Source organism: Cydia amplana, chromosome 10, assembly GCF_948474715.1.
Source record: "Cydia amplana chromosome 10, ilCydAmpl1.1, whole genome shotgun sequence".
NCBI lineage: Eukaryota > Metazoa > Arthropoda > Insecta > Lepidoptera > Tortricidae > Cydia > Cydia amplana.
Window position 1 is genome coordinate 10,550,819 of NC_086078.1, and position 25,937 is coordinate 10,576,755.

At 39.5% G+C, this 25,937-nt stretch overlaps 5 protein-coding genes across 5 annotated transcripts in view; 1 reads left to right on the forward strand and 4 right to left on the reverse strand.

The window, feature by feature from the left end:
* Nucleotides 1-6,047: 6,047 nt before the first annotated feature.
* On the forward strand, nucleotides 6,048-7,521 carry LOC134651816 (cuticle protein 16.5-like). The gene is made up of 2 exons (XM_063506927.1): nucleotides 6,048-6,162; nucleotides 6,661-7,521. Exons 1-2 carry the CDS (start codon nucleotides 6,151-6,153, stop codon nucleotides 7,492-7,494), a joined length of 846 nt encoding a protein of 281 aa, XP_063362997.1. The 5' UTR covers nucleotides 6,048-6,150; the 3' UTR covers nucleotides 7,495-7,521.
* Nucleotides 7,522-10,994: 3,473 nt separating this feature from the next.
* On the reverse strand, nucleotides 10,995-12,380 carry LOC134651559 (cuticle protein 16.5-like). The gene is made up of 2 exons (XM_063506664.1): nucleotides 12,103-12,380; nucleotides 10,995-11,735 (listed from the first exon to the last, which is right to left on the reverse strand). Exons 1-2 carry the CDS (start codon nucleotides 12,112-12,114, stop codon nucleotides 11,076-11,078), a joined length of 672 nt encoding a protein of 223 aa, XP_063362734.1. The 5' UTR covers nucleotides 12,115-12,380; the 3' UTR covers nucleotides 10,995-11,075.
* Nucleotides 12,381-14,942: 2,562 nt separating this feature from the next.
* On the reverse strand, nucleotides 14,943-15,959 carry LOC134651560 (glycine-rich protein-like). The gene is made up of 2 exons (XM_063506665.1): nucleotides 15,650-15,959; nucleotides 14,943-15,522 (listed from the first exon to the last, which is right to left on the reverse strand). The coding sequence occupies exons 1-2, from the start codon at nucleotides 15,659-15,661 to the stop codon at nucleotides 15,025-15,027; spliced, it is 510 nt and encodes a 169-aa protein (XP_063362735.1). The 5' UTR covers nucleotides 15,662-15,959; the 3' UTR covers nucleotides 14,943-15,024.
* A 1,075-nt stretch (nucleotides 15,960-17,034) lies between these two features.
* LOC134651423 (circadian clock-controlled protein daywake-like) overlaps nucleotides 17,035-25,937 on the reverse strand; it is a 360,230-nt gene continuing 351,327 nt past the window's right edge. The window contains exon 6 of the mRNA XM_063506528.1: nucleotides 17,035-17,051. The gene's annotated coding sequence lies outside the window, so the exon portion shown is untranslated. The remainder of the gene's footprint in view (nucleotides 17,052-25,937) is intronic.
* On the reverse strand, nucleotides 19,361-24,476 carry LOC134651454 (cuticle protein 64-like). The gene is made up of 2 exons (XM_063506563.1): nucleotides 24,173-24,476; nucleotides 19,361-19,815 (listed from the first exon to the last, which is right to left on the reverse strand). The coding sequence occupies exons 1-2, from the start codon at nucleotides 24,182-24,184 to the stop codon at nucleotides 19,381-19,383; spliced, it is 447 nt and encodes a 148-aa protein (XP_063362633.1). The 5' UTR covers nucleotides 24,185-24,476; the 3' UTR covers nucleotides 19,361-19,380.

Genomic DNA, 25,937 nt, shown 5'->3' on the forward strand with positions numbered 1-25,937 from the left:
CTATTATCACTGACAGGACTATTGTAGCCAATAAGCCTGATATTGTGATAATAGATCGAGCGCAACGCCGGGCCGTGCTCGTTGACATCACCATCCCCCATGATGAGAATCTCGTGAAAGCCGAGAAGGACAAGTCCAGTAAGTACCTAGACTTGGCTCACGAGATAACCGCCATGTGGGATGTTGATTCGACGATCATTGTCCCGATAGTTGTTTCAGCGAACGGTCTAATAGCGAAGAGTCTCGACCAACATCTTGAGAGACTCTCGCTAGGTGGTTGGATCAAGGGCCAGATGCAGAAGGCGGTGATCTTGGACACGGCGCGGATAGTCCGCCAGTTCCTCTCTCTGCGGCCCTGACCACCGGTAGCTTGGGCCCTGCCCCGCTGCCGGCGGCATTCTAGGTTAGGTTTTTTATAATGTGTTTATATGTATTTTTTATTGTTTTGTAAGTGTTTTTATATTTTACTTTTATATTCATATTATAAATAACCTAACGTAAGAGGAAAGATAAATAAAGGAATAATAATAATAACGGAGCGCATCGACTTTCTATTGCCAATATCACGGAGCGCATCGACTTTCTTAAGCAGAAAGTCTATGCATGGGCAAACCGTATTCGCCGCTACAGAGAGCGTGTGGATCGATTCCAGCAGAATCGTCTTTTCCAGAGTGACCAAAGGAAGGTGTACCGAAAGTGGGAGGAAACTAACCTTCGTGGGTCCGACACGCAGCCGCCGGATCCTACTGTCATGACTGACTTTTGGCGTAGCATCTGGTCGGTGCCTGTCGGACACACCGAGGGGAGTTGGATGAATGTTGTCGAGCGTGAATGCGAGTCCATCGAACCTATGGGGGTAGTCACTATCACCCCCGATGACGTAAGTTGTGCCATCCGCACGGCCCAGAACTGGAAAAGTCCTGGGCCGGATGGATTGCACAACTTCTGGCTAAAATGGTTCCGATGCTCGCACTCGTGCTTGGCAGCACAATTTCAACAAGCCCTCGAGCTTGGTTCTCTCCCACCTTCCTTAACAACTGGTGTCACCTTCCTGCTCTATAAGTCCGGTAGTACCACGGAAGCGAAGAATTACAGACCCATCACGTGCTTACCTACACTCTATAAGCTCCTTACATCCATTTTGAGGACAAAAATCAACGCGCACATTGTCGCTAACAATATTTTGGCCCCCGCTCAAAATGGATGTAGGGTTGGGTCCCGTGGTACTAAAGAGCTCCTCCTCATAGACATGACCATTTGCCAACAAATCCGGCGGAACAAGGAGGCCCTTTCAGCCGCTTGGATTGACTATGATTCGGTGCCTCATTCATGGCTGGGGAGGGTCTTAGAGCTGTATAAAGTTGATGCAGCTTTGAGAGCCTTTCTAAGCGCGTGCATGAGGCAGTGGACCACAGTCCTTCGTCAACCAGGAGGCGGGGATGACCGCCCTGGCCCGCAGGATTTCATAAGGATTGAGCGAGGAATATTTCAGGGTGATAGTCTGAGTCCCCTATGGTTCTGCCTAGCTCTGAATCCCCTCAGCACCCTGCTGAAGGATTTGGGTCTAGGTTGCCGGCTTCGGAGAGAGGGTGAAGTCATTTCTCACCTTCTGTACATGGATGACCTCAAACTATTTGCACCAAATAACCAAGACTTGAAGGAGCTACTGAACACCACTGAAGTCTTCAGTAGTGCCATCAACATGGAGTTTGGTGTCGATAAATGTGCGGTTATGCATGTACAGCGGGGGAGGGTTGTAAATTCAACAAATTTACAACCTTCTGAGACAATGTCTTTCAGATCTATCTCTGAATCAGAAACCTACAAATACCTTGGTATGTCACAGTCGTTGGGTATTGAGGACGAGGGCATTAGACGGTCGGTGAAGGAGCGCTTTTTCAGTCGGCTCACAAAAGTCCTTAACAGTCTTTTGTCAGGAGGCAACAAAGTGCGCGCCTTCAACGCCTGGGTAATGCCCCTACTCACATATTCCTTTGGCATACTAAGGTGGACTCAGACCGAGCTGGACGCCCTGGATCGGAGGGTCCGATCACTGCTCACCGCACATCGCATGCTACATCCACGCTCGTCAGTTATGAGATTGTACATCCCACGGAAATGTGGAGGTCGAGGCTTCCTAAACGCCAAGGATCTCCACAACCGCGAGGTGTACAATCTCAGGAATTATTTCCTTAACAACGAGTGTGGGATGCATCGTGATGTGGTGGCAGTAGACTTGAACCTCACGCCGCTCTCCTTGGCAAACGAGAACTGGCGCAAACCTGTGGTACTAAGTACTGCGGATCGCAAGGCGGCATGGGAGAGTAAGGTGCTACACGGGCGGTTCTACAAGGCCCTCACGGGACCCGATGTGGACCTGCTCGCGTCGGTGAACTGGTTACGATTCGGGGACCTCTTCGGAGAAACCGAGGGTTTTGCCTGTGCAATTGCGGACGAAGTAATGATGACGAACAACTATCGGAAATATATCCTGAAGGACGGTACGGTCGACATTTGTCGGGCATGCCGCCGTCCCGGAGAGTCACTCAGGCATATCATTTCCGGTTGTTCTCATCTTGCTAACGGCGAGTACTTGCACAGACATAATCTCGTAGCCAGGATTATTCACCAGCAGCTTGCTCTTCTATACGGCCTTGTGGACCGCGAAGTACCGTACTACAAGTATTCACCTGCGCAAGTTCTCGAGAATGGTCGTGCCACGCTCTATTGGGATCGATCTGTCATCACTGACAGGACTATTGTAGCCAATAAGCCTGACATTGTGATAATAGATCGAGCGCAACGCCGGGCCGTGCTCGTTGACATCACCATCCCTCATGATGAGAATCTCGTGAAAGCCGAGAAGGACAAGTCCAGTAAGTACCTAGACTTGGCTCACGAGATAACCGCCATGTGGGATGTTGATTCGACGATCATTGTCCCGATAGTTGTTTCAGCGAACGGTCTAATAGCGAAGAGTCTCGACCAACATCTTGAGAGACTCTCGCTAGGTGGTTGGATCAAGGGCCAGATGCAGAAGGCGGTGATCTTGGACACGGCGCGGATAGTCCGCCGGTTCCTCTCTCTGCGGCCCTGACCACCGGTAGCTTGGGCCCTGCCCCGCTGCCGGCGGCACCCTAGGTTAGGTTTTTTTATAATGTGTTTATAACCACTCACATGATTCCGATTTTAACAAAAGGTGCCCTGAACTGCTCTGCCATTTCGCAGATACGACGGCACAGTGTCATGATATTTTCAAAAATCGATTACTTTACTTCTGCTAAAGCATTTGCAACGATTCTTTTGGTTTTTTAATGATAAAGAAACAAAGAATTTATTTTACTACTATAGCATTGTGCTGTTATAATAAAAATAATTATTAAAAATTCACAAAGTTGACCCAATGAAATAATGTCCGCGTTATAGTAGAAAACTATTTTTAATTAAAAATCTAAATCGATAACGTATCTTTTTTTTGTATTCAATTTAAAGAAGACTTAATAAGCTTTTAATTAGTACTAAACATCTTGATAGCTCACCTATGAAATTGCCGAGTAAAACTAATTCAAATTCCGATAAGAAACTTTCGAATTGCTCAATCTGCTGTGAAACTATATATTATGTTCATGATTTTTTTGTGGCTAATTTAGACACTGAAGTACTAAAATATAGTAAAAAACAGTTTAAGACACTAATAATCTTGAAATAAAATGCATAACTTATGCAATTATAACGATGATAGTAGCTATATAACTTAAAATAACAAAAGAGTATCTACGTACCTACTAAATTTTGGTGTTTTTATAATTGCCGATCACCAACAACCGAACTAACTTATAACTACACTAATACGTTTAATACATCCACCATAACACACACTTCACAACATATTAAGCACAATAAACCAATAATAACTATTAACACATAAAATTATACTGATTACAAACGTAAATAAGCCGGTAAACTGACTTCTTCCATCTCAAAAATAAAGATGGCTACCCATTTAGGGTGGAGACACAACAGCGCGCGGTGCAGATGTTCAACAGAAATAGGAACTTTAAAATTGTAATACCTAATTAATTATTTATTTAATCGTATAATTATTTAGTTTATTCAATGTAAATAGCAAAGAAATATTAGTAAATACAAATTATAAGTAAGTAGTAAAAAAAATCCCAAAACGCGTATGCAACGCGTCTAGTACACCACATGCCTTACGATATGCAGAAATGCTTTAAGCAACCACAGTTGCCGGGTTTGTACTTACAATTTACCGTCACATGTTTTGATCGCTAATCCTGTGTAATACACAGTGATTTAATACATTCTATGGTTTATTAATGTAACTTAATAATCGAACTAGTTAATGTCTATTGGTTGCTCAAGATATATTTAGTAATCTTAGAAATGTAGGGCATTCAAATAAGAAACACGTCAAGAATCTACAGAACTATTGTTTTGAAGTGATATTATTTGGTCATTAATATTAAGTAGGTCTAAAATATAGTTTTAAACTAATAGACCAATAAACGCGGAGTAGTTTAATATACATTACTAATAGAAATATCTAAATTTGAATACTTGAGGCATTTTAAAACACGCAGCAACTTTTTACACATCGCACTTCCTGAACAACTTGCAAAGTAAAATAGATAAGAAATACTGTGGTTGTGTCTATATGGTTGAACTATTTTTTAAATATTGTCACGTTGGTAGTCTGTGTTTTAAAAATTGTTTATACCGTATCTGTGCAGCCCTTCACAGATAATAAATAAAAAACCGCATACACTCCTTTTGCAACTCGAGTTGCGACGATCATTTTAGAGGTGCGCAATCTTGAAACTCTAGTTGCTGGAATCATGTGAGTGGATATGTATTTTTTATTGTTTTGTAAGTGTTTTTATATTTTACTTTTATATTCATATTGTAAAAAACCCTAGCTTAGAGAAGATAAATAAATAAAGGAATAATAATAAAAAAAAAAAAAATTATACACAGGAAAAGAAAGTGCCCTATATAAGTATAGCACAACACCATTTTAAGTAATTATAAGTAATTATATAAGTAATTATAAATGATTGTTGCTCCTTTTATGGTTACTTGATTACGAAAGAACCCTTACAGTTGCGCCATGCCCGTACGTCTACAGTGACCCTTAGTACTAAGGAACTGTAACATTTTGCTTACGTATACCTATATCTATCACGATAGCTATGTTACAAAATAAAAACAAGCAACAACGGTTGCACTCCGGGAGTGCCGATAGAAGTGAAAACTCACCTCACTATGTTACCGACGCCCGGTAACACGATACATACGTTTAGCGGAGGTATTCTATTTATTTATTATATATTATTATCATTCTCAAATAAGATCACACTTTTTCATTGACATACTGCCATGACAACGTCAAATTATTTGAACATAAGTAGGTAAAGAGTCTTGAAAAGGAGTCCGCAACATAAATGTCATTTTCATAAATAACATTGAGTTTTTATTTATTGATTTAAATGCCATTATTATGAGTGGCCACCTTACGGGGCTTACGGTCACATGATCGCCTTACGTCCCTTACGGTCACGTGACCGTACGCTGTCTCGAGTTTATCATTTTTTCACCAAAAAGTGCCCAGCGCCGCTATTGAAGTTTTCACTTCAAAATCTTGAAAAAAAGGTTTTGTGTGTGGCGTGTGCACGAAAATCTAAAATGATCATAGTTAGGCCGAAACGTATAGGCTGGCTTTTATTATTTACCTGATATAGAGTCGGACTTAAACATTAGCAGGTACATCAATATTTCAACTTAAGCCATTTGGCCATCGAATGCAGGATGCATAAGTTGAAATTGCAAACGACATCAAAAAGGTTGCGAGTAATTTCCTACACTGAAACTGGAAATGTATTTTGTATTAATTACTGGAAGTTTGGGTGGAGCTTTACCCTGACATTGTTACAATTCGCAGTCATAATGCCACGGGAAACTCGTTCTTGCTACCATATAATTGTGTAGCCCGAAGCACTATTTTGTAATGTAATGGATGTTAGTTGCACCGGATAGCTCGAGGATTCGATACCAGTTTGTAGACGCTGGTATAAAAGAGAACGCAAGTGCACTTGAAATTATTCTGTCATCAAATCACACGGATTAAACATGTTCGGAAAGGTACGCAGGGGCTATTTAAAAATATAAAAATAAAATGAAGTATGTGATTTAAAAAAGTATGTCTCGATGTTATACAAGTCTCAATTCATAAAATATATTAGGTATAATTAAATATGAATTCAATAAATAATAAACTCGTTGAAATTGTGTTAACATGGTAAAATAAGTATAACAATGAGAAAAAAAAATCTTTATTTATAATATTTCATAACACCTAATATTCCATACCGCAAAAATATTACTTTTTCTTATTCATAATCTTAGACTTTAAAGCAAACGAGTCAGTATTATTTTCTTCTTTCATAGTTCACTTCTGTTGCTCTTTCATTTGATATTTTGAGAAATTTTAAAGTAAATGAAAGTATTGTGCCTTGTAATGTCCATTATCCCTTGAATGGATAGGGTCCTTCGTTTTATTTTACCGAAATATTTAATTATGGTGGATAACTTTAAGTTTCATCGACTTTTAGTTTATTAATTTATTTACCTTGTTTACAGCTGGTCGTCGTCCTATGCGCCGCGGGCATCGCCTCCGCCGGAAATCTGCTGCACGCCGCGGCTCCCGTAGCGTACGCCGCTCCCGTCTCCTCGGTGTCATACGCCACGCACACGGCGCACACCGCCCCCGTCGCAACGTACGCTGCTGCCCCCGTCGCGTCATATGCTGCCGCCCCCGTTGCCTCATACTCCGTCAAATCCGTCGCTCCTGCCGTCTCCTACCAGACCATCTCGACTCACTCCGCTCCCGTAGCGTACGCCTCCCCCGCTGTGGCGCATTACGCCGCTGCCCCAGTTGTCGCTAAGACTTACGCCGCGCCCGCCATCTCTGCCTACCATTCTGCCCCCGTGGCTTACGCCAAGACGTATGCTGCACCCGCGGTGTCTTACTCTTCCTACTCTTCCCAATCGACCCATGCTGCTCCCGTGGCGTACGCTGCTGCTGCTCCCGTCATTGCCAAGACCTACGCCGCCCCCGCCGTGCACACCTATGCCGCCCCCGCTGTAGCTTCTTACGCTGCCCCGGTTGTAACTAAGTCTATTGCTCCCGCGGTGTCTTACTCTTCTTACTCCACCCACTCTGCGCCCGTGGCATACGCTGCCGCCGCTCCCGTGGTCGCTAAGACTTACGCCGCGCCCGCCATCTCTACTTACCATTCTGCCCCCGTGGCTTACGCCAAGACGTATGCTGCTCCTTCCGTGCAGGCATACCACGCAGCTCCTGCCGTGGCCACCTACGCCGCCGCTCCCGTAGTCAAGCACATCGCATACTCCGCTGCCCCGGCTGTATCCCACGTGACCTACTCTGGTGCCTACGGCAACTACGGCTGGTAAATTATCCGAACGACTGTTACTGATTGTTAATGTTGTATGTTGATATTTATTGTAATATAATGACAGAAAACAAAAACTAAAATATATAATATTATAAACAAACGTTTTATATTTTTCTCTTCATCATCATTTGAATAAAGGTAGTAAAGATATTTTATAAGTATATGTCGCAGGCAAATTGTAAGATTCGACATTTTACAAACGTTTTCCTGTTTCCAAATTGCCGAATGCGCTCTGTATAGTGTCAACGTAAACGTGATGGTTGTCTGAAGGTGACCATGGTTTGCTGTTTTATCAATTTATACTATACTTACGTTTATACCATACTTACTTTTGCATGCTTTTATACCATACCACCATCCTCACGACCACCAAAATCTCAAGGGCACCCAAAACCTAAATGTCGAATTTTCACAATCATTTGCCTTCGGCAATTTTACAAACGGCGTCGTCATTTTACAAACCTTTTCACGTATTTTTCAAATTTGCAATATTCTTAGTTGTCTTTCAGGTAAGTTGATCCATAAAATTATACTCATACATTAGTAATACTCTATGTTGGTATGTACCTACTAATAGTGGAGTGTGCTCAGGCCATAAAAAGGTCAAATACGGGGTTCTCTGAATAAAAGATTTCCTTTTGCAGAATTAATATTTGTGTTCCTAAAATGTATTTAAGAAGTGGAGTCACTCTGATTTTTGATGTAGGTGGGGAGTGGGAGGGTTTTACTATCATTTTCAACTAAACTGAAGATTTTAGACGTAGGTTTCATCTAAATGGGTTCATGCAGCGGTTATTGATTTCCCATACAATCCTCCGCGTTCCTTTTCACTTTTAAAGGATGATTTTTGAGATTAAAAGTATCATATGTTCTTCCTTGGGACTCAAACTATCTCTATACTAAATTTCAACTAAATTGGTTCAGCAGTTTAAAGCGTAAAGAGGAATAAAGAAAAAGTATTTTTTTCATATTTTTTTATGTGTTTTTATTACGGTATGGTGTCAATGTCATTATGATAGAAACGATACCAAACTTGGCCTAGTAGCTTAAATAATACAGATATCAAGATAAATAGTTGAGAGCCCTTAAACATTTACATCAAAATTCATGTTGATGGTAAGTGGAGCACTTACCATCATCATGAATTTTGAACTTCGAGCGCTTGATTTCGTCAATCGAAAATCTGTGGAAAACGGTAAATTGATATTTTTGAAATAGGTACGAGCAATAGAAATTGGGAATCTAGTCCGTATTGATATTGACCACTTGTTTTCATTTCTATTAGTTGAATTTAAATGCCTAGAAGACGAAATCGAGCGCTCAAAATTCAAAATCGGTTCCATGGTTTGACCAATTTGGTAATTTTTTTTAAAGTGTTTTGTAACAATTTTATGTTCAAAGTTCTATTTAATATATCCCAACAGAGTTCAAGACTTGTGTAAACGTTTAAAGGATAAAAAAGGGTTAAAAACAATTCACTGGTTTCAAATTTAGCAGACCCTTAATCTTCACCCATCAAAAATTCAGAACAATTATTCAATTTGTTGAACTTTTCAGATTAATAAAAGTAAATCATTGACAAGGGTCCAAATAAAACTCTTTTGTATAAAACTGTGTCAGTAACCGGCTCTCCACGTCAACCGCATATTGAGGTCGGTCCCGAGGTGTGATTCATACGGCTAAGCCGATTCTAGCGAGAGACTGCCGAAAATTTTCCTTTCTTAGTTACGTTCTTTAATAAACATTCATCTTTACGGCTACCAACAGTTTGGCACTGACATAAATGCCGTCGAGAACGTAATTTACTTTTTATACATCTCGCTCTTACTCGTATATTAGTGCAAACGAGATGTATAGAATGTAAATTACGTTCTCGATAGCGTAAATGTCATTTTGACACTGTCAGTGCCTCATGGTACGGGCTCTCAAACTGAAATATGGGTTGGGTAAACCAATTATTAAAAGTATAAACCAAATTATTAACTATGTTAGGTTATAGACAACCGCCCTTTCGTCTGTCACATCACTAATTTTTCCTGTAATTAATATGAGTAAAAAATATGAATAAAAATGTAAGTAAAGAAAAATTGTAATATTTATATCTTCTCCCTTATTTCCGAAGTTACCGTAAATCGGGGTGAGTAGGTTTCGCGGGGAGAGGTGGGTTATGAATGGGGAGAGAACGTTTGAGAGGGGGGTGAGAAGGGATTTTAGGGTACTGCTACAAAAATAATGTATTCCAATTTAAAATGGAGCTATAGTAATACGCATAATAAAAAAAAATCGATCCAACAATCTTCCAAAATCGCCTTTGTATGAAAACCCCTCTCACCTATGATGAATGTTATGAAATGGAACTACCCAAAGTAAAATAAAAACTAAAATACAAACGTCCGGAACACTTATTATATACACAATTCAGTTGTCATATGTAAAAATAAAATATTATCGAGTTTTAATTTCAGTTTGACCCTACGGTACCCTATTTTACGGTAACACAGAAAAATTATGAAATGTTTACATAACATTCATCATAACAGGAAAAGTGTAATCACACTCCTATATTGATATTTTTTAAACTCGCATGATTTCTCAGTTTGCCGATTTATAGCCAACATCATTTATAGGTTTTTTTAAGAGGGCAAATTTATACTAGTCCTCTTTTGAATACGAACGCTCGCCCGTGCTCAAGCAAGTGATGACAATAACAACACCGAAATGGACTGAAAGGCTGTGCCAGAAAAACGATCGGAAAAATAAATCAGGGATCACTGCCGTTATTTATCACATCGTCTCGATTTTGGTTTCATTTGAATTGATTTATGATTGGGCCGTTTTCTGCACATTAAAGGAGGGCTCTATCAATGTTTCTAATAGTTGATCGAGTGGATAAATAATAGAGTAGTTACTTACATACATAATAAGTTCTTGAGGATGTAACACTTAAACGTATCGTCGTAATATTTCGTGTATATTGTCCCTTAATATTTATGAAAATAGACTTTAGAAGGCTCAGGAAGACCTTTTTTTAGTATACAAGGGAGGTATAGTTTGTAGCTTTCTAATAGACCCCGAAGGCTAATCCTATTGTCTATTGTTAAGAAAAACCGCTCGTGCCACGTGCCACAACCACCTGCATAAAAAATCGGTACTTCGGTTACTGAGTGCCGGCGAGTCGAACGCTACAGAACCAGTCTAAAATGTGTCATCGAGATGCGTAACAAAGGCGCGTTATCGGAGAGCGCACCTACACTGGTTTTTTGAGCGTTGGACTAGCCCGCGCTCAGGTGCCAAATAGAATAATTAGGACCCTTTTTTGCAGGTAAGTAGCACGTGCGGTTTTACTGAACAATAGACAATAGGATTAGCCTTCGGGATCTATTAGAAAGCTACAAACTATAATAGGTATACTTTGATCATTTTATAATGGTCTTATTTTTGTAGTTTTGGATATGGATCCATTGGGCGGTGAATTAAAAGTAAATAAAATATTTTTCACTTTTTATATTTGCATATTTACAGGCGGTATAAAACTGAAAAAATAAATAGGTATTAAAACGTAAACAGTTTTAACTTAGTTTACCAGCCGTAGTTACCGTAGGCACTGGAGTAAGAGACATGGGAGACAGCCGGGGCTGCGGAGTAGGTGACAGCGGTCTTGACTAAGGGAGCGGCGGCGGCGTAAGTGGCTACGGGGGCAGCCTGGTAGGCGTGCACGGCGGGAGCGGGAGCGTAAGCCACGGGGGCAGAGTGGTAAGCAGAGTAAGCGGGCGCGGCGATGGTCTTGTGTACAACCGGGGCAGCGGCATAAGTGGACACAGGAGTGATGGTCTTGTGTACAACTGGGGCGGCGGCGTAAGTCGCTACAGCGGGGGCGGCGTACGCGGGAGCGGCGTACGCGGAAGCGGCGTACGCGGGAGCGGCGTACGCAGGAGCGGAGTGGGTAGAGATGCTCTGATAGGAGACGGCAGGAGCGACAGATTTGACGACGGGGGCGGCGGCGTAGGTGGCAACGGGGGCGGCGGCGTAGGTGGCAACGGGGGCGGCGGCGTATGACGCCACGGGAGCCGTGGCGTATGATGCGACGGGAGTAGCAGCGTACGTGGCGACGGGGGCGCCGTGCGCCGTGTGCGTGGCGTATGACACCGAGGAAACGGGTGAGGCGTACGCTACGGGAGCCGCGGCGTGCAGCAGGTTGCCGGCGGAGGCGATGCCCGCGGCGCACAGCACAACTACGATCTGTAAAAATTACATTTATATGAAGAAACTCCCTGAGTATGGGTATTTTATAAATAAAGAGAACTTATTACATAGGCTTACATTTCTAGCGTCTCAACAAGAAAGTACATTACTTATATTATCTTAAGGTCAAGTTAGTGTCAGATAGGTATATGTATACGAATAGGTATAGGTATAGAGCCCTATTCGTATAGTAGACAAAAAAATTATTTTAAATGAATGACTTTAAAGAAAATACATAATTAGTAAACTAGACTTGAATCTTTTATGAAATTCTACACACAGCTATGCTTTGCACTACAACATTAGTCCTGTATTAATCCCATAAAAATAAAATAATCAAAATATTATTAATCCAATTTCGTACCTTGGCGTACATGTTTGTATGAGTGTTCTTGTCAGAATACTTTTTCGGAGCACTTGCTTTCGCTTTTATACGTGTATCTTCGAACAGGTATTAATCATTGGTTATTGCAACCGGTATGTTTACAAAGTCAAGGTGAGGCTCCACCCATCGATCTTAACGTTGCACAAGTTAAGTGCCATCGATATTTTGGAACCATAAGGAAATCCTGAGCGGAACGATTCGGTAAGATCTTTCTGACGGATTATATCATTGCTTCCTTGATTACCAAGGGCTTCATGGTTTTTGGCCTTATTAGAAGTAGTTGGTAGGTACCTATATACTGACTTTTATACAGGGTGCTTCCTGTAACAGGAGCAATAAATTAAACTAAAGGCTGTACTCCTCAAACTGACCAACAAGCAACTTTTAAAAATTATGAATCCTATAGACTTCATCTTTTTCATACAAAATAAATATTGCCTTCAATGTACGCTGACATCAGTGTATTTGACGTTGGTTGCCACTCTTTAAACATAACAAAATTTGCAATACATTGCGTCTTAGAATAAATTTTAAAGTGTAATAAAAATCAAAACATGAGTTATTTTCAAAAGTTGCTGAACAAATGTTGGTCAGTTTGAGGAGTACAGCCTACAGTTTAATTTATTGCTCTTGTTACAGGAAGCACTCTGTATAAATAGGTACGAATTGAATGGCTATGCTTACAATTTAACGGATGTTGTTAAGGGAAGTCAATAAAGGATAACTAGAGACAATTTTATTACTAGTTAAACATTGAGTACCGTAAAACGGGGTGAGTAGGTTTCGCGGGGAGAGGTGGGTTATGAATGGGGAGAGAAGGTTTGAGAGGGGGGTGAGAAGGGATTTTAAGGATACTGCTACAAAAATAATGTATTCCAATTTAAAATGGAGCTATAGTAATACGCATAATAAAAAAAAATCGATCCAACAATCTTCCAAAATCACCTTTGTATGAAAACCCCTCTCACCCCAAATACGAGGCACTACGGGGTGAGGTGGGTTTTCCTCTTTATCGTCAAAATTATGAAATGGAACTACCCAAAATAAAATAAAAACTAAAATACAAACGTCCGGAACACTTATTATATGATGACACCGTAAGATTGTGAACCCGTTAGTTTATAATCTAACGTAGGTTAGGTTAGGCATAGAGAAAAAAATACATAGAGTGCTCACTCCATACATCAGTTTTAGTACCAAAAAGACTATTAGCATCTAGCATCGAGTAGCGGAACTATCAGTATATCTGCTACTTGACAATAGATGTCGCCACCGACCGGAATGTCTTATGCTGTTGAGATAAGACTTTCCGGTCGGTGCTACATCTATTGTCAAGTAGCAGTACTGATAGTTCTGCTATACTCGATGCTAGATGTAGATACTGAAATTAATAGTCTGAACTGATGTATGGAGTGAGCACTCTATGTATTTTTTTCTCTATGGGTTAGGTTAGATTATAATCTCCCTACCGTCAGTTTATAATCTAACTAGCGAGATTATAATATGACGAGTGTTTACAATTTTACGGTGACATGGTTACTATTAATATGTAAAAATAAAATGTTTTCGAGGTTTGAATTTCAGTATAGTATAGTATAGTATATCGTTTATTGCAAACCATGGTACAATATAATAGATGTTACAATAAGAAACAGATCACATGGCACCCTGGTAGGGTATGGCAATTATCCTTAAGACTACATTAACTAAATATAATATTTAGTACACTTAAACATACTTTGCTTGCTACTTGCTACATATTATTATTTTCTATGTTTAGGAACTTTGTTTACAAATATTATCATAATAGATCATCCTGCATAAATTCTTCGATGGTATAGTATGATTTTTGCAATAGAACGGACTTGAGTTTTTGTGTAAATAAATGATTTATTTGTATGTTTTTTATTTCAGTAGGTAGTTTATTATATATATTTATTGCTCGGTAGTACGGTCCTTTTTTATAAATATCTAAGATTGGTTCTGGGAGGATGAGATTATCTTTGCGACGCGCACTCTTGTTAAATTCAAATAGGTGTAAATTATTTTTGACAAATGAAGTTATTTCCAGGATATACAGAGAGGGGAGAGTCAATAATTGAAGTTCCTGAAAATGGGGTTTGCAACTGTCGGTCTGTGGAATATTTACCAATATACGGATGCATTTTTTTTGCATTATAAATAGGTCGTGGGCGTCGCTGCTATGGCCCCACAATAGCAAACCATAACTGAGCCAAGACTGTGCATATGCGTAGTAAGCGGACAGGGCGCAATGGATATGTGTGTTTGATTTTAAAATGCTGAACGCGTATAGGAAGGAAGATAATTTTGCTTTGACTTTGGCTACGTGTTTTTTCCAGTCTAGGTGGGTATCAATAGTTAGTCCTAGCAGGGTACATTCAGTCTCTTCTATTATGTTTAAATCTTGTAATAGTGGTGTCAAGTCAGTCGGTCGTTTTTGGTGTGGTCTAAATTGTATAGTCTTTGTTTTTGCTGTATTTATAATTAAGTTGTATTTATAATTAAGTTTTGACCCTACTCACCCCATTTTACGGTACAGTGGGTTTCCAAAAATATTAAGCCAAATTTTATATGAGAATTGCACCCAGACTGCGCACTTGCGCAGTCACCTTGCAGCTCCCATCCCCATGCCATGTGATACAGTATTTTCATCTAAAAGAATTGTCCTTCACATATGATAAAGATTCATGATGTGTAAGTATAAGGTGGGAGACATAGACCAAGCCTTTTCCCCATGCTGCTGATACTTGCACAAACATTCCAGGCATATCATATCTTAAAAATTAAAACGAAATAGAATTAGAGAGTAAATAATTTATTTCATTTCAATACAAAAGTCGCTTTGGCTAATGAATAATAAACACTTCATAAATTCACTTTTTACCAGCCACCATAGGCGCCATGTCCGTAGGCACCGTGACCGTAACCGCCATAACCAGCAGCACCGTAACCGCCTCCGTAACCGGCTCCGTAACCCGTACCGTAACCACCATAGCCGTGGTCGGGAGAGCCATGTGCACTGTATTGGTTAGCGTACGAAGTCGCAACGGGAGCGCCGGCATAGCCTAAGGCTGAACCCGCAACACCGGCATATCCTAGGCTTGAATATGAAGGAGCAACACTCTTAACGACAGACACGTGGGAAGTGGCGTGACCGAGACCGTGGCCCGCTAAGCCGTATCCACCATATCCTACTCCTCCGTAACCACCGTGGCCAGCGTAACTTCCGTAAGCCAGTCCAGCGCCGCTACCGCCGTAGCCACCGTACCCGCCATATCCCAGATTTGAGCCATAGCCGAGGGCAGAGCCGTAGCCAAGGCCAGAGCTTAGCGCTCCAGCATGAGCAAAGCCGAAGAGGCAGGCGGCAATTACGGCGATCTGAAACAAAGAAAATATTTATTTATTTACAAGTCGAAGAGTGTCCTACTGTGGTAAGGAATTTAATATTGCAAAATACTAGTAACAAAGGTAACAAAGGGGAATTTTAAAAATGTTTTACTTGTACCTTAGCAAACATTTTGTTGTTGTTTCTTCAAAAGTGATGGTTTGAATGTTTCCCTGCTATTGTTAGCCGGCTTTTATATGAAAAAGGTAGGATATAAAGCATTCTTTGCCAAGGCTCTATTCTATGAAGCGGACCGTAACGTGATTACATTTTTTGCAGCCCGGCCGTGTTCGGGTGTAACATTATTGTTGAATAATTACGTTGTCTAATTTGAATTATTTCGTAAAACACCTGATAGCCATCTTCAGCAAGTTCTCCCTTGTAATCTTGTCTAATTAAATCTTGAAGTTCTCTTAACTGTAAATGATTAATGGGGGAGGTAGTAATTTCTAAGTTTCTTCATTGTTAAACAAGCAGCCGATATAAATGTAATAACAGCCTTGTAAGTCACTTAGAACTCTTTTTTATCTCCGCAAGATTGGACGTGAATTGGGTTGAATCATAATTATATTTATTTGACTACCGGGTACAAATAATTGTGCATGTTTTATAAGAGCACAGTCAGCCTCAGTAGCTCCTGCCATCAGCTGTGTTTTAGAGCAATATCTCGCAGTAAAACAAAGTCACTATTTGAAACTGATTAGTTGATATGTTTTATAGTAGTTCATCTTCTTTGTGTGAACATTTAACAGTCTGCCACAAAATACCTCAAACATTATTAATTTTGTACCTCGACTGCAAGAAGGAGCATAATGAAAGGTAGGTAAATCTCTGGGTGGCCGCCGCACATAGACGTTCCCGAACTCATTTAGTGGTATTTGAACGTGAGCGTAGCCACTGTAACCAGGATCTTGGAGGGATCCAAAGGTACCGGTAGGGCGATACATCAATAGCCTTCGAGTGACATCCAAAAATAAGTACCAGGTGACGTTCGGATGTCAACTGCAGCTTCATTCCTGTTGCGGCGGCGGCGTCTTTGTTGCCGCCACTGTATCTATCAATTTACTTGATAAAGTGAGTAAATGGAATGAACGTCATAATCGCAGCAGTAATGTGGCGGCAAATGTCTCTAATTTTATCAATCCAATCGAAAAATAAAAGATTTATCGGGATGACTGACGCAAGAAGAAGTGACGTGATCACAACTTACTTTACTCTTTGCGTGATAATTTCAATAGATTATTTATGTTTCGTTGGGCCTGTTCTAAACCATTCGAATTTTGTCTTTGTCCTCCTACATTATGAGATGAGATAGCTGGACAACTCCACTGTGCTTAAAGAAAAAGTTTGGGTTCTCGAGCAATATCTATCTAAGGAGGATTCATTGATGGCACGATTCGCGTCGTCACTTACGTTATGTACCGATAGTATTAGTAAATTAGTATACATCTGTATAAAAATCAAAACTATATTATTTGCTGTCGTTAATACCTAAGTAATCATATACCTACCTATAAAGAACCTAAATGGAATAGACCGTGCGCTATTGGATTTGTCATTGTCAAGTTCATGGTTCACTAAAGTCAACGACACTACTAACTATATTTATAGACTATCGATTGTTTCCTTAATAAAGAACTATCTACGGTGAAAAGCCTTTTAATGGATATGAAGGTCGCCCCAGGAAGGACTCATTTAGACGGTGCGAGAACTCGCATGCGAGTTTCATTACATTGCGTTATTTGATCGGTCGGTTGAAGTTATGTAACCCCAATGGTACGCAATGTAACTAAAATCGCATGCGAATTCGCGCGCCGTCTAAATCAGCCCTAAGGTAGATTTAGGTAGTCAAAATGTTATATTTTGTCCTGTCGACTACCTGAATAATGTACTAGCTACAGACTGAAGGGAGACTGCGTTAAGCTGATTTGTATTATGTTACTGTAAATAGTTTTAGGCCCAAAACACAACTACACATACCTTCTACTAGAAAATCAACTTGCAAATTCTTTATCAACCACCTGAGATAAGCTGTAGACCTTATATAGTATAGAACTAGTCACTAAACTAATTAAGTCGCGGACAGACAGACAGACATGGCGAAAATAGGCTATCTATAATATCTCTTTATAATGTTGACTTCGTCACCCTAAAATCTTTAATATAACTATCATGCAAAATTCCTAATCATGCGCAAACAATTCCAATATAATATCAATAATATAATAGTAGTTGTTTGCAATAGTTCCTAATTAAATTCTCTTACTTTTCTTCTCGCACCATTTTTATTACATCTCTGTTTAGCCCTATGGTTGACTGGTAGAGAATGCCTTTAGGCATTAAGTCCGCCATTTGTACATTTATTTGTATTTTGTGCAATAAAGTTTAAATAAATAAATAAATAAATATGTATAACGATGATAAATAGGAAATTAATCAGGTAAATCACGAAAAGTTCTATAAGAATGTACTTTTTTATATAAGTACTCGTATACTGAATCATAGTGTTTTTTTAGTAAAGATAAACCGAGCGGGCTACGTGCCGGACCATGAATGAATCAAGGTTTCGTTTTGCAGCCGATCTGAGTAAGTGATTTAGATACATCCAGGTAAGGCTGAGCCCGTGGCGGTTCCACCAACTCGCAATCAAGAGATCAATATATACTGGCTGTATAAGTCAAACGGGATAATCGGTAATCCAATGGTCATTCTTATTGTACAATTCACAACAACACAAACATAGAATCAATGGTGTGATATTGGCGACCGAGTTATTGAAAGTTAGAATATTTAAAATTGTAAGGTGATTAATATAAATGAGGCAGTATATAGGGAAATCAGAAACTAGTTATTAGTTTTTATGAAGGTTATCAAAACTCTTGGACGGTTTTTTCCTTTACGATACATGTTCGTTTTGCGTTCTTTATTCGATAAAAGGGTTGCAAATGAGTTTTTGGGAAAAATTTAATTTTTATTACACGCTTTTATCGCTGACTGTACTTTTCTTATGACAGACAACTAATACTCATCGAGATAATTCTAAAAATCCCTAACACAATTAGGTTGCGTTGTTTCATCACAGAGTTCCTATGGCCACCTACTGTCTCCATCATCAGATCAGCTCGATGGTACCATAATATTGCATTGTCACCCGACTTACATGTGTATGCAAAATTTCAGCTCAATCGGATACCGGGAAGTGGATCAAATTTAACTTGCAAGATTCCATTACATGTTAGTTACATACAGGTCGACCTAATAATGGCCACCTCCTGTCTCCATCATCAGATCAGCTCGATGGTACCATAATATTGCATTGTCACCCGACTTACATGTGTGTGCAAAATTTCAGCTCAATCGAAAACCGGGAAGTGGATCAAATTTAACTTGCAAGATTCCATTCCATACAGGTCGACCTAATAAAAGCGTGTTAAAAAAAGAGTTTTAGAGTTGCCAAGAACGTTTTAGGTCAACAGGAATATTCTTAATATCTGATAGGAGTAGGCCGTTTAACTGCTTTTAATACATACCAGTAAAATTATCTATTGTATGTATTGTATTATCTGTTGTTGTTGTGTGAAATTGTCAGGAGTCGGTTTGGTATCAGCAATAATCCATTATAGCCGCAAGTCTGGGAAATACTCCAGGAGACATTGTCGATAAAATAGGATTTTTCAAAGACTAGGTATATTTTTAATGATATTGCCAGTGGATAAGCTGGTAATATTGCTGGAAATTATTAATATTGTCAAAGATAGTATTAATCATAAGATTCATAAGAAACATATTTGACGTCGAAAAGTCATTTTATTGTTTTTATATACTTAAATAATTTACAAGTGTTCTATAGTTTACCATCCGTAACCACCGTAGCCGTAGCCGCCGTGGCTGTAACCATGTCCGTATCCACCATAAGAAACAGGGGCGTACGCAGAGTGTCCAATACCATATCCGTGTCCAAGTCCGTACGATGAGTAGCCCAATGGGGCGTAAGATTTAACAATGGGAGATCCATGGTAGCTGTACTGCGAGACGTGGGAGATGGCCGGGGCGTGGGCGTAGGAGATGGGCGCAATGGTCTTTACTACAGGGGCGACTACTGTCTTGGATATGATGGGGGCGGAGTAGCCGAGGTCATGCCCATAGCCGTAGCCGCCGTAACCGCTGCCGTAACCGTAACCGCTGCTGTAGCCAAGGGATCCGTAGCCGGGGGAGCTGTATCCGAGACCACCGCCGTACAGGTTTCCAGCCCTGGCGAGGCCGAACAGGCAGACGAGAAGAGCGAACTGAAATGGGGAAATTTATCAATAGCAGAAGCACTTTACAGAATACAGGATAGCCATATTGGCAGCACTACATAGTATAAAACAAAGTTGCTATGTATTAGGGCTCGCGGTCGTGTCCGGGTTTCGTGTACACGTGTTCGATACCCGTTTCCGTACTACACGTACACGGTTTTCTGACCCGTTCTACACGTGTAGACGGGTACACGTGTAATTAAGATCCGTGTATCCGTGTACCCGTGTACCCGTGTACACGGTGAAACGGATCTTAAATACACGCGGGTCTAACCCGTTCTTGACGTGTAGCGGAGATTAAAGTTATGTATAGCTTTAAATAAAACACAGATTCAGGGTCAGGAGCCCCGATTGTTTACCAGTTTTATCGGATTTTCAAATTCGGACTTGCAAGTTATATTTGACCCACTTCCGATGAAGCTGAAAATTTCCATACGTGTGTAAGTCGGGTGACAATGCAATATTAATGGAGCTGAACTGATGATGGAGACAGGAGGAGGCCATATGAACTCTGTGATATAACAACCGAATTGTGTTTGGGGTTTTTAGAATATACTCGTGGAAAGAAAAGTACAGTCAGCGATAAAATCTTGTACCAAAAATGAAAGTTTTGCCAAAAACTTATTTATTCTTTATTTGAATACTCCAGGACCCGCTTATTTCAATCGCTTAATATCGCTTTCAAATAATTGCTAAAAACGACACCGTTATTGATAAAGTGAACAGAAATGAAAATATTTATTTTTATGTACTAGTTAAAATATCAAATTGTATTATAAAAAGAAATATAAATGCTATTATTATTCGACACAGGCTGTGAAATGCTTTACAACAGTTCGCTTTTATTAGGTCGACCTGTATGTAACTAAATTGTAATGGAATCTTGCAAGTTAAATTTGATCCACTTCCCGGTTTCCGATTGAGTTGAAATTTTGCATACATATGTAAGTCGGGTGACAATGCAATATTATGGTACCATCGAGCTGATCTGATGATGGAGACAGGAGGTGGCCATAGGAACTCTGTGATGAAACAATGCAACCTAATTGTGTTAGGGGTTTTTAGAATTGTCTCGATGAGTATTAGTTGTCTGTCGTAAGAAAAGTACAGTCAGCAATAAAAGCGTGTAACAAAAATGAATTTTTTGCCAAAAACTTATTTTAAATTAAACAGTAATTTTCAAAGATATAAAAAATTATTTTTCTACAAATTGTCACAAATGGTAAAATGCTTGTTTCCATATAGAAAAGACCCATTAATCACAAAATTATTTGTAATATGTAGTGACTGTTTATGGTGCATAATATTTTGTGAATTGATTACTTTAAACTTAAAGTATCTACAAGTAAAATGTGAAGATTTCATTAGTTGATTTATTGATTGATTGATAAAACATACATACATACATACATACATATAATCACGCCTATTTCCCGGAGGGGTAGGCAGAGACCACGGATTTCCACTTTCTACGATCCTGACACACCTCTTTCGCTTCCGTTACTTTCATAATATTCCTCATACACGCTCGCCGGTTTAGGGTGCTCTTGACCTGGCCTTTCTTCAGGATTTCCCCGATCTGATCGAAGAAAGTCCGCCGAGGTCTGCCCCTTCCAACTCCCTCTTCTACTTCTCCCTTATACACTCTCTTTGTCAGCCTTCTTTCACTCATTCTTTCCATGTGTCCAAACCATCTCAACATACCTTTCTCAATTCATAAAAACAATAAAAACTTCATTATATATCATATACCACACAATAATAAGAACGGTAGTTTTAAATCCCATCCTCATTCCCATTCTGACCCTTATTGTTTCAATACCTCAATTACAAATATACTACAGAACTGTTTATTTAAATATACTAAACATTCTAATAAATTATAACTGTTATAAATGTAAAAAAATCGCATTCATTTTAACGCAGTTTTTGGTTTCACTATACGAAGTAGGAAGAAATGTACTTACTCAGGGGTCGTCATGGTGGGTGATTTTTGTATTGATAACAAATGTCCTACAGCAATGTCTTCATACAGTATTATGGTCCTTAAATGTAACAGGACTGATTGGCCAGATAGAAAAATGTGAATTAAATTTCACGTTTTCTCCATAGTAATTGTATGGAAAAAGTTTTCTTTAATTTGTGGCTTTTTAGTACATTACCGTAAGTTGACCCCTAGGAAACTATTGATACTGGATAGGAATGGAATCGATTGGCATACAAAAACAGCATATGAAAAATAAAAGTTTTCATTTTCATACAAATTGTATGGGAAAAGTTTTCCTCGATTTGTGGCTTTTCTAGCCGGAAATTTTTTTTTGGTTCCATACAAGCTTTTGATCCTTAATAGGAATGGGATCGATTGGCATCAAAAAAAAAGTTTGTCAAAAATGACCTTTTTCTCGCACCCTGTATGTTTTTTCCAAAATCTTTAAAAGCCAATCTTCATTAATTTGAAATCGAGGGAAGGTCTTCTTAGACCGTTTTCTCGTAGCAGCACGGGATCTGGTAGCTGCCCTCACTGACCCAAAAAGAAAATCCACCCTGTAGATGACAATACAATAAAGAATAGGTTTACTTTCATTATCAAAAAACTACATCAATGAAGAAAATTATATAAATGAACTCAACGGTACCTAAGTTATTGTTAATTTTAATTTAATTAGAGTAAAACAAAACATATGAAATATTGAAACAAAGTCTACTTTATTATTGACATTACCAGGCCTCGGAGTTTTTTTAGCACGGTAAGACTAAGGAGAGCTATGGAGTCTTTGTTAACATTAAAATTAAGTTCATACTCATACTCATCCTCATTAATTAAGTACAAGTAAATTATGTACAGCTCTAGACCTAATAAATATCAGCGATCATCACAATAACGAAATACGTAACTATATATTCATGACATAATGTGACATCTGATTTACTCATACACATATTTAGGTAAAGAGGTTTAATCATAAGTGGCCTATCACTTAAAAAAGTACTTAAGACATGCAACCTATGATTATAAACATTGGTAATACGTATTCGACATATTAAAACGATATTCCATAGATATTAAAACTGTTTATTATTCATTAAGGTTGATATAGAGCTACAATATTTTAGAATAGTTATGCGTTACTCTTCCTTACGTCTACAAAACAGTTCGTTCACACATAATGGGCAGTATAAACGTCGTAAGTCGCATTCATGGGCATCATTTTCAAGACACCAATATCAATATCTTAACAGTAATTATAGTATGTAGGTACGTTAAGTACTTAAATAAAATATTGGAGCGATGACACTGCAATATGGGTAATATAATAATATTAACATACACATATACATATTATATTATTGGGCATCATTTTCAAGACACCAATATCCTTATCTTAACAGTAATTATAGTATGTAGGTACGTTAAGTACTTAAATAAAATATTGGAGCGATGACACTGCAATATGGGTAATATAATAATATTAACATACACATATACATATTATTACTTTTTTATAATATAACATTTAATTAAATATATGTAAACAGAATTAATTACATATAAGTAGTCTAAGTATTTATAAAACGATTCGGACGAACTTAATTAATGAGGATGAGTATGAGTATGAATTTAATTTTAATGTTAACAAAGACTCCATAGCTCTCCTTAGTCTTACCGTGCTAAAAAAACTCCGAGGCCTGGACATTACCAATCAATAACACGTTAAACTGCAAAGTAATCGAACTTTCCTAATCTCTCTTATATTCTACCGTATCTCTTCATAGCATATCTTCGGTTGAACCCGCGGGTAAATAAGATCCGTTCTTTCGTGTACCCGTGTAAACGTTTCTGGATCCGGGCGGGTTCGTGTAGTTCGGGTTCTTAGTACCGCCGGGCTTAAGAACACGGGTACCCGTGTCAGCGTGTAACACGTGTATCGGGAGCTCTACAGTATGTATGCTTAAATCTTTAAAACTACGCAACAGATTTGGATGCGGGTTTTTTTAATAGACAGAGTTATATTCAATATGCAAGAGGAAGGTTACTTTGTTAACCCGTGCGAAGCCGGGGCGGGTCGCTAGTTAGGTATAAAAAAAAACAAGAATTAGGTCGATCTCTCCTTAAACAAGATTATTTAGGCTAAACCAATTCGATTTATCTCTCTGGACAGCAACGTTTAGACCATTCCAGTACTGTAGCTGTAGTGTTGGACATACATAACAATTAGTTTCTTCCTGTGGACACCCAAAGCTAAAGGCTATAAAGGCAAAGAACTTCGAATCCGACTGTTGGTATTTGGTATCATCGCAGTCGAGTCATATGTGTATTTTATTTCTAAAATTCTATTATTCTCACCTTTCCAATCATGTTGTTTCCTTAGCTGTGACACCGGGAATGTTTCTTCATCCAAAAATGTTTGCTTATATATGTAACTATGAAGGAAATAACACACACAGCCTTTGACAAGGCTGGCCATTAACAAATTGTTCTGATTACGACATCGTCACCGCCAAATTGATATTTAATTTTAATAGTGAGAAAATGATACTGAAGGTGAACACACAAAGAGGTGGAATGAACTCCGTAAGGAAACATAAGTTTAATAAACAATAAAAAAGCCGATTATAGCCTGGCCGCACTATAATCACAGACATATAACTTAACAGACGGGGGCAAGCCCGAGCCGCTCCGTTTCCACGAGACTACGCCTTGGGCCCTCGGGGCAGCAGTGTTGGATACACGTGTAATCCTAGAATAACCTCTTCAATTAAATGTCTGTATCTGTAGATCATTCATTGAAGCGCCTTGATAATAGAGCTGTGAGGTTATTGATTAAAACGCAGCCAATTGGTTGAAGAACCTTGATATTAATTTGTAATACCTAATGCCACACGACTAAATAGACTAATAAATTAATTTTAACGTCTACTGGTTTCCTTATTATAATAATAATAATAAGCCCGCAGGGCAGCTTGTGGCGAGCTGTTGGGGAGTAACGACCCCACGGACCCGAGTGCTCCCGAGAGTCGGTCAGGGTCTCCGTCTCCGGCGTGTCTTCGTCGGTCGGAGTGGAACCCCAAGGGGACCCGTAGGACTCTCGGCTCTGGCTTGCCTTAATTGGCCGTCCAGAGAGGAGTCGTTAGAGCTATATGCTCCAGGGGTGGAAGTGTTAAAGGGCATAACGCCGCGAGTAACTTCGGAGAAAGCGCAGCACACCTCTCGACACCCCTGAGCCGCTCACGCCGGTGTTGCGCCTGGCCGTCTTTACGATGGCGCATCAGGTGCCCATCTAGCGAGTGGCGAGTCACCGCCTGCCTCGATAACACTGTATAGCACAATGTTATGGCAGGTGTCCGCAACTCTTAGCAATAGCCCAGTCGTATTTTCCAGCCAAATTTAAACCATAGACCAGGACTCTTTCCATTTTTCTACAATAGCCTCCAATGCCTGCTGAAACCGGTTTATGGGTATCTATTTATGTACCCATGAATGGGTTCCAGCAGGCGTTCTACATGACATCAAAGCTCTCCAAACGGCCTCTACGTGTTGGATCAATATCCCCACGCACGCCTTATAAATGACCGGGATAAAAACCCGAGAGTTTGTAACGGAGATACAAATAATAATAAATAAATAAATAATAAATATTATAGGACATTATTACACAAATTGACTAAGCCCCACGGTAAGCTCAAGAAAGCTTGTGTTGTGGGTACTCAGACAACGATATATATAATATACAAATACTTAAATACATAGAAAACAACCATGACTCAGGAACAAATATCTGTGCTCATCACACAAATAAATGCCCTTACTGGGATTCGAACCCAGGACCGCGGCTTCACAGGCAGGGTCACTACCCACTAGGCCAGACCGGTCGGTATTATATTATAGATACAAAGAAAACCCGCTTACAGACAGGCAAACGGATGAATATCCGAAGCTTTTTAATGGCGTTGGCACTTTTACTGTACGGAACCTACAATGCAACTGCAAATGCAGTCTTGCAGTGCATGGTCATCGGCCTGTGAAGTAGGCATGCATGTTGTGGGATACTTACCTATATGTCTGTGATATCTGTATAATGGTTCATAATGAACTTAACTAGATAGTATAA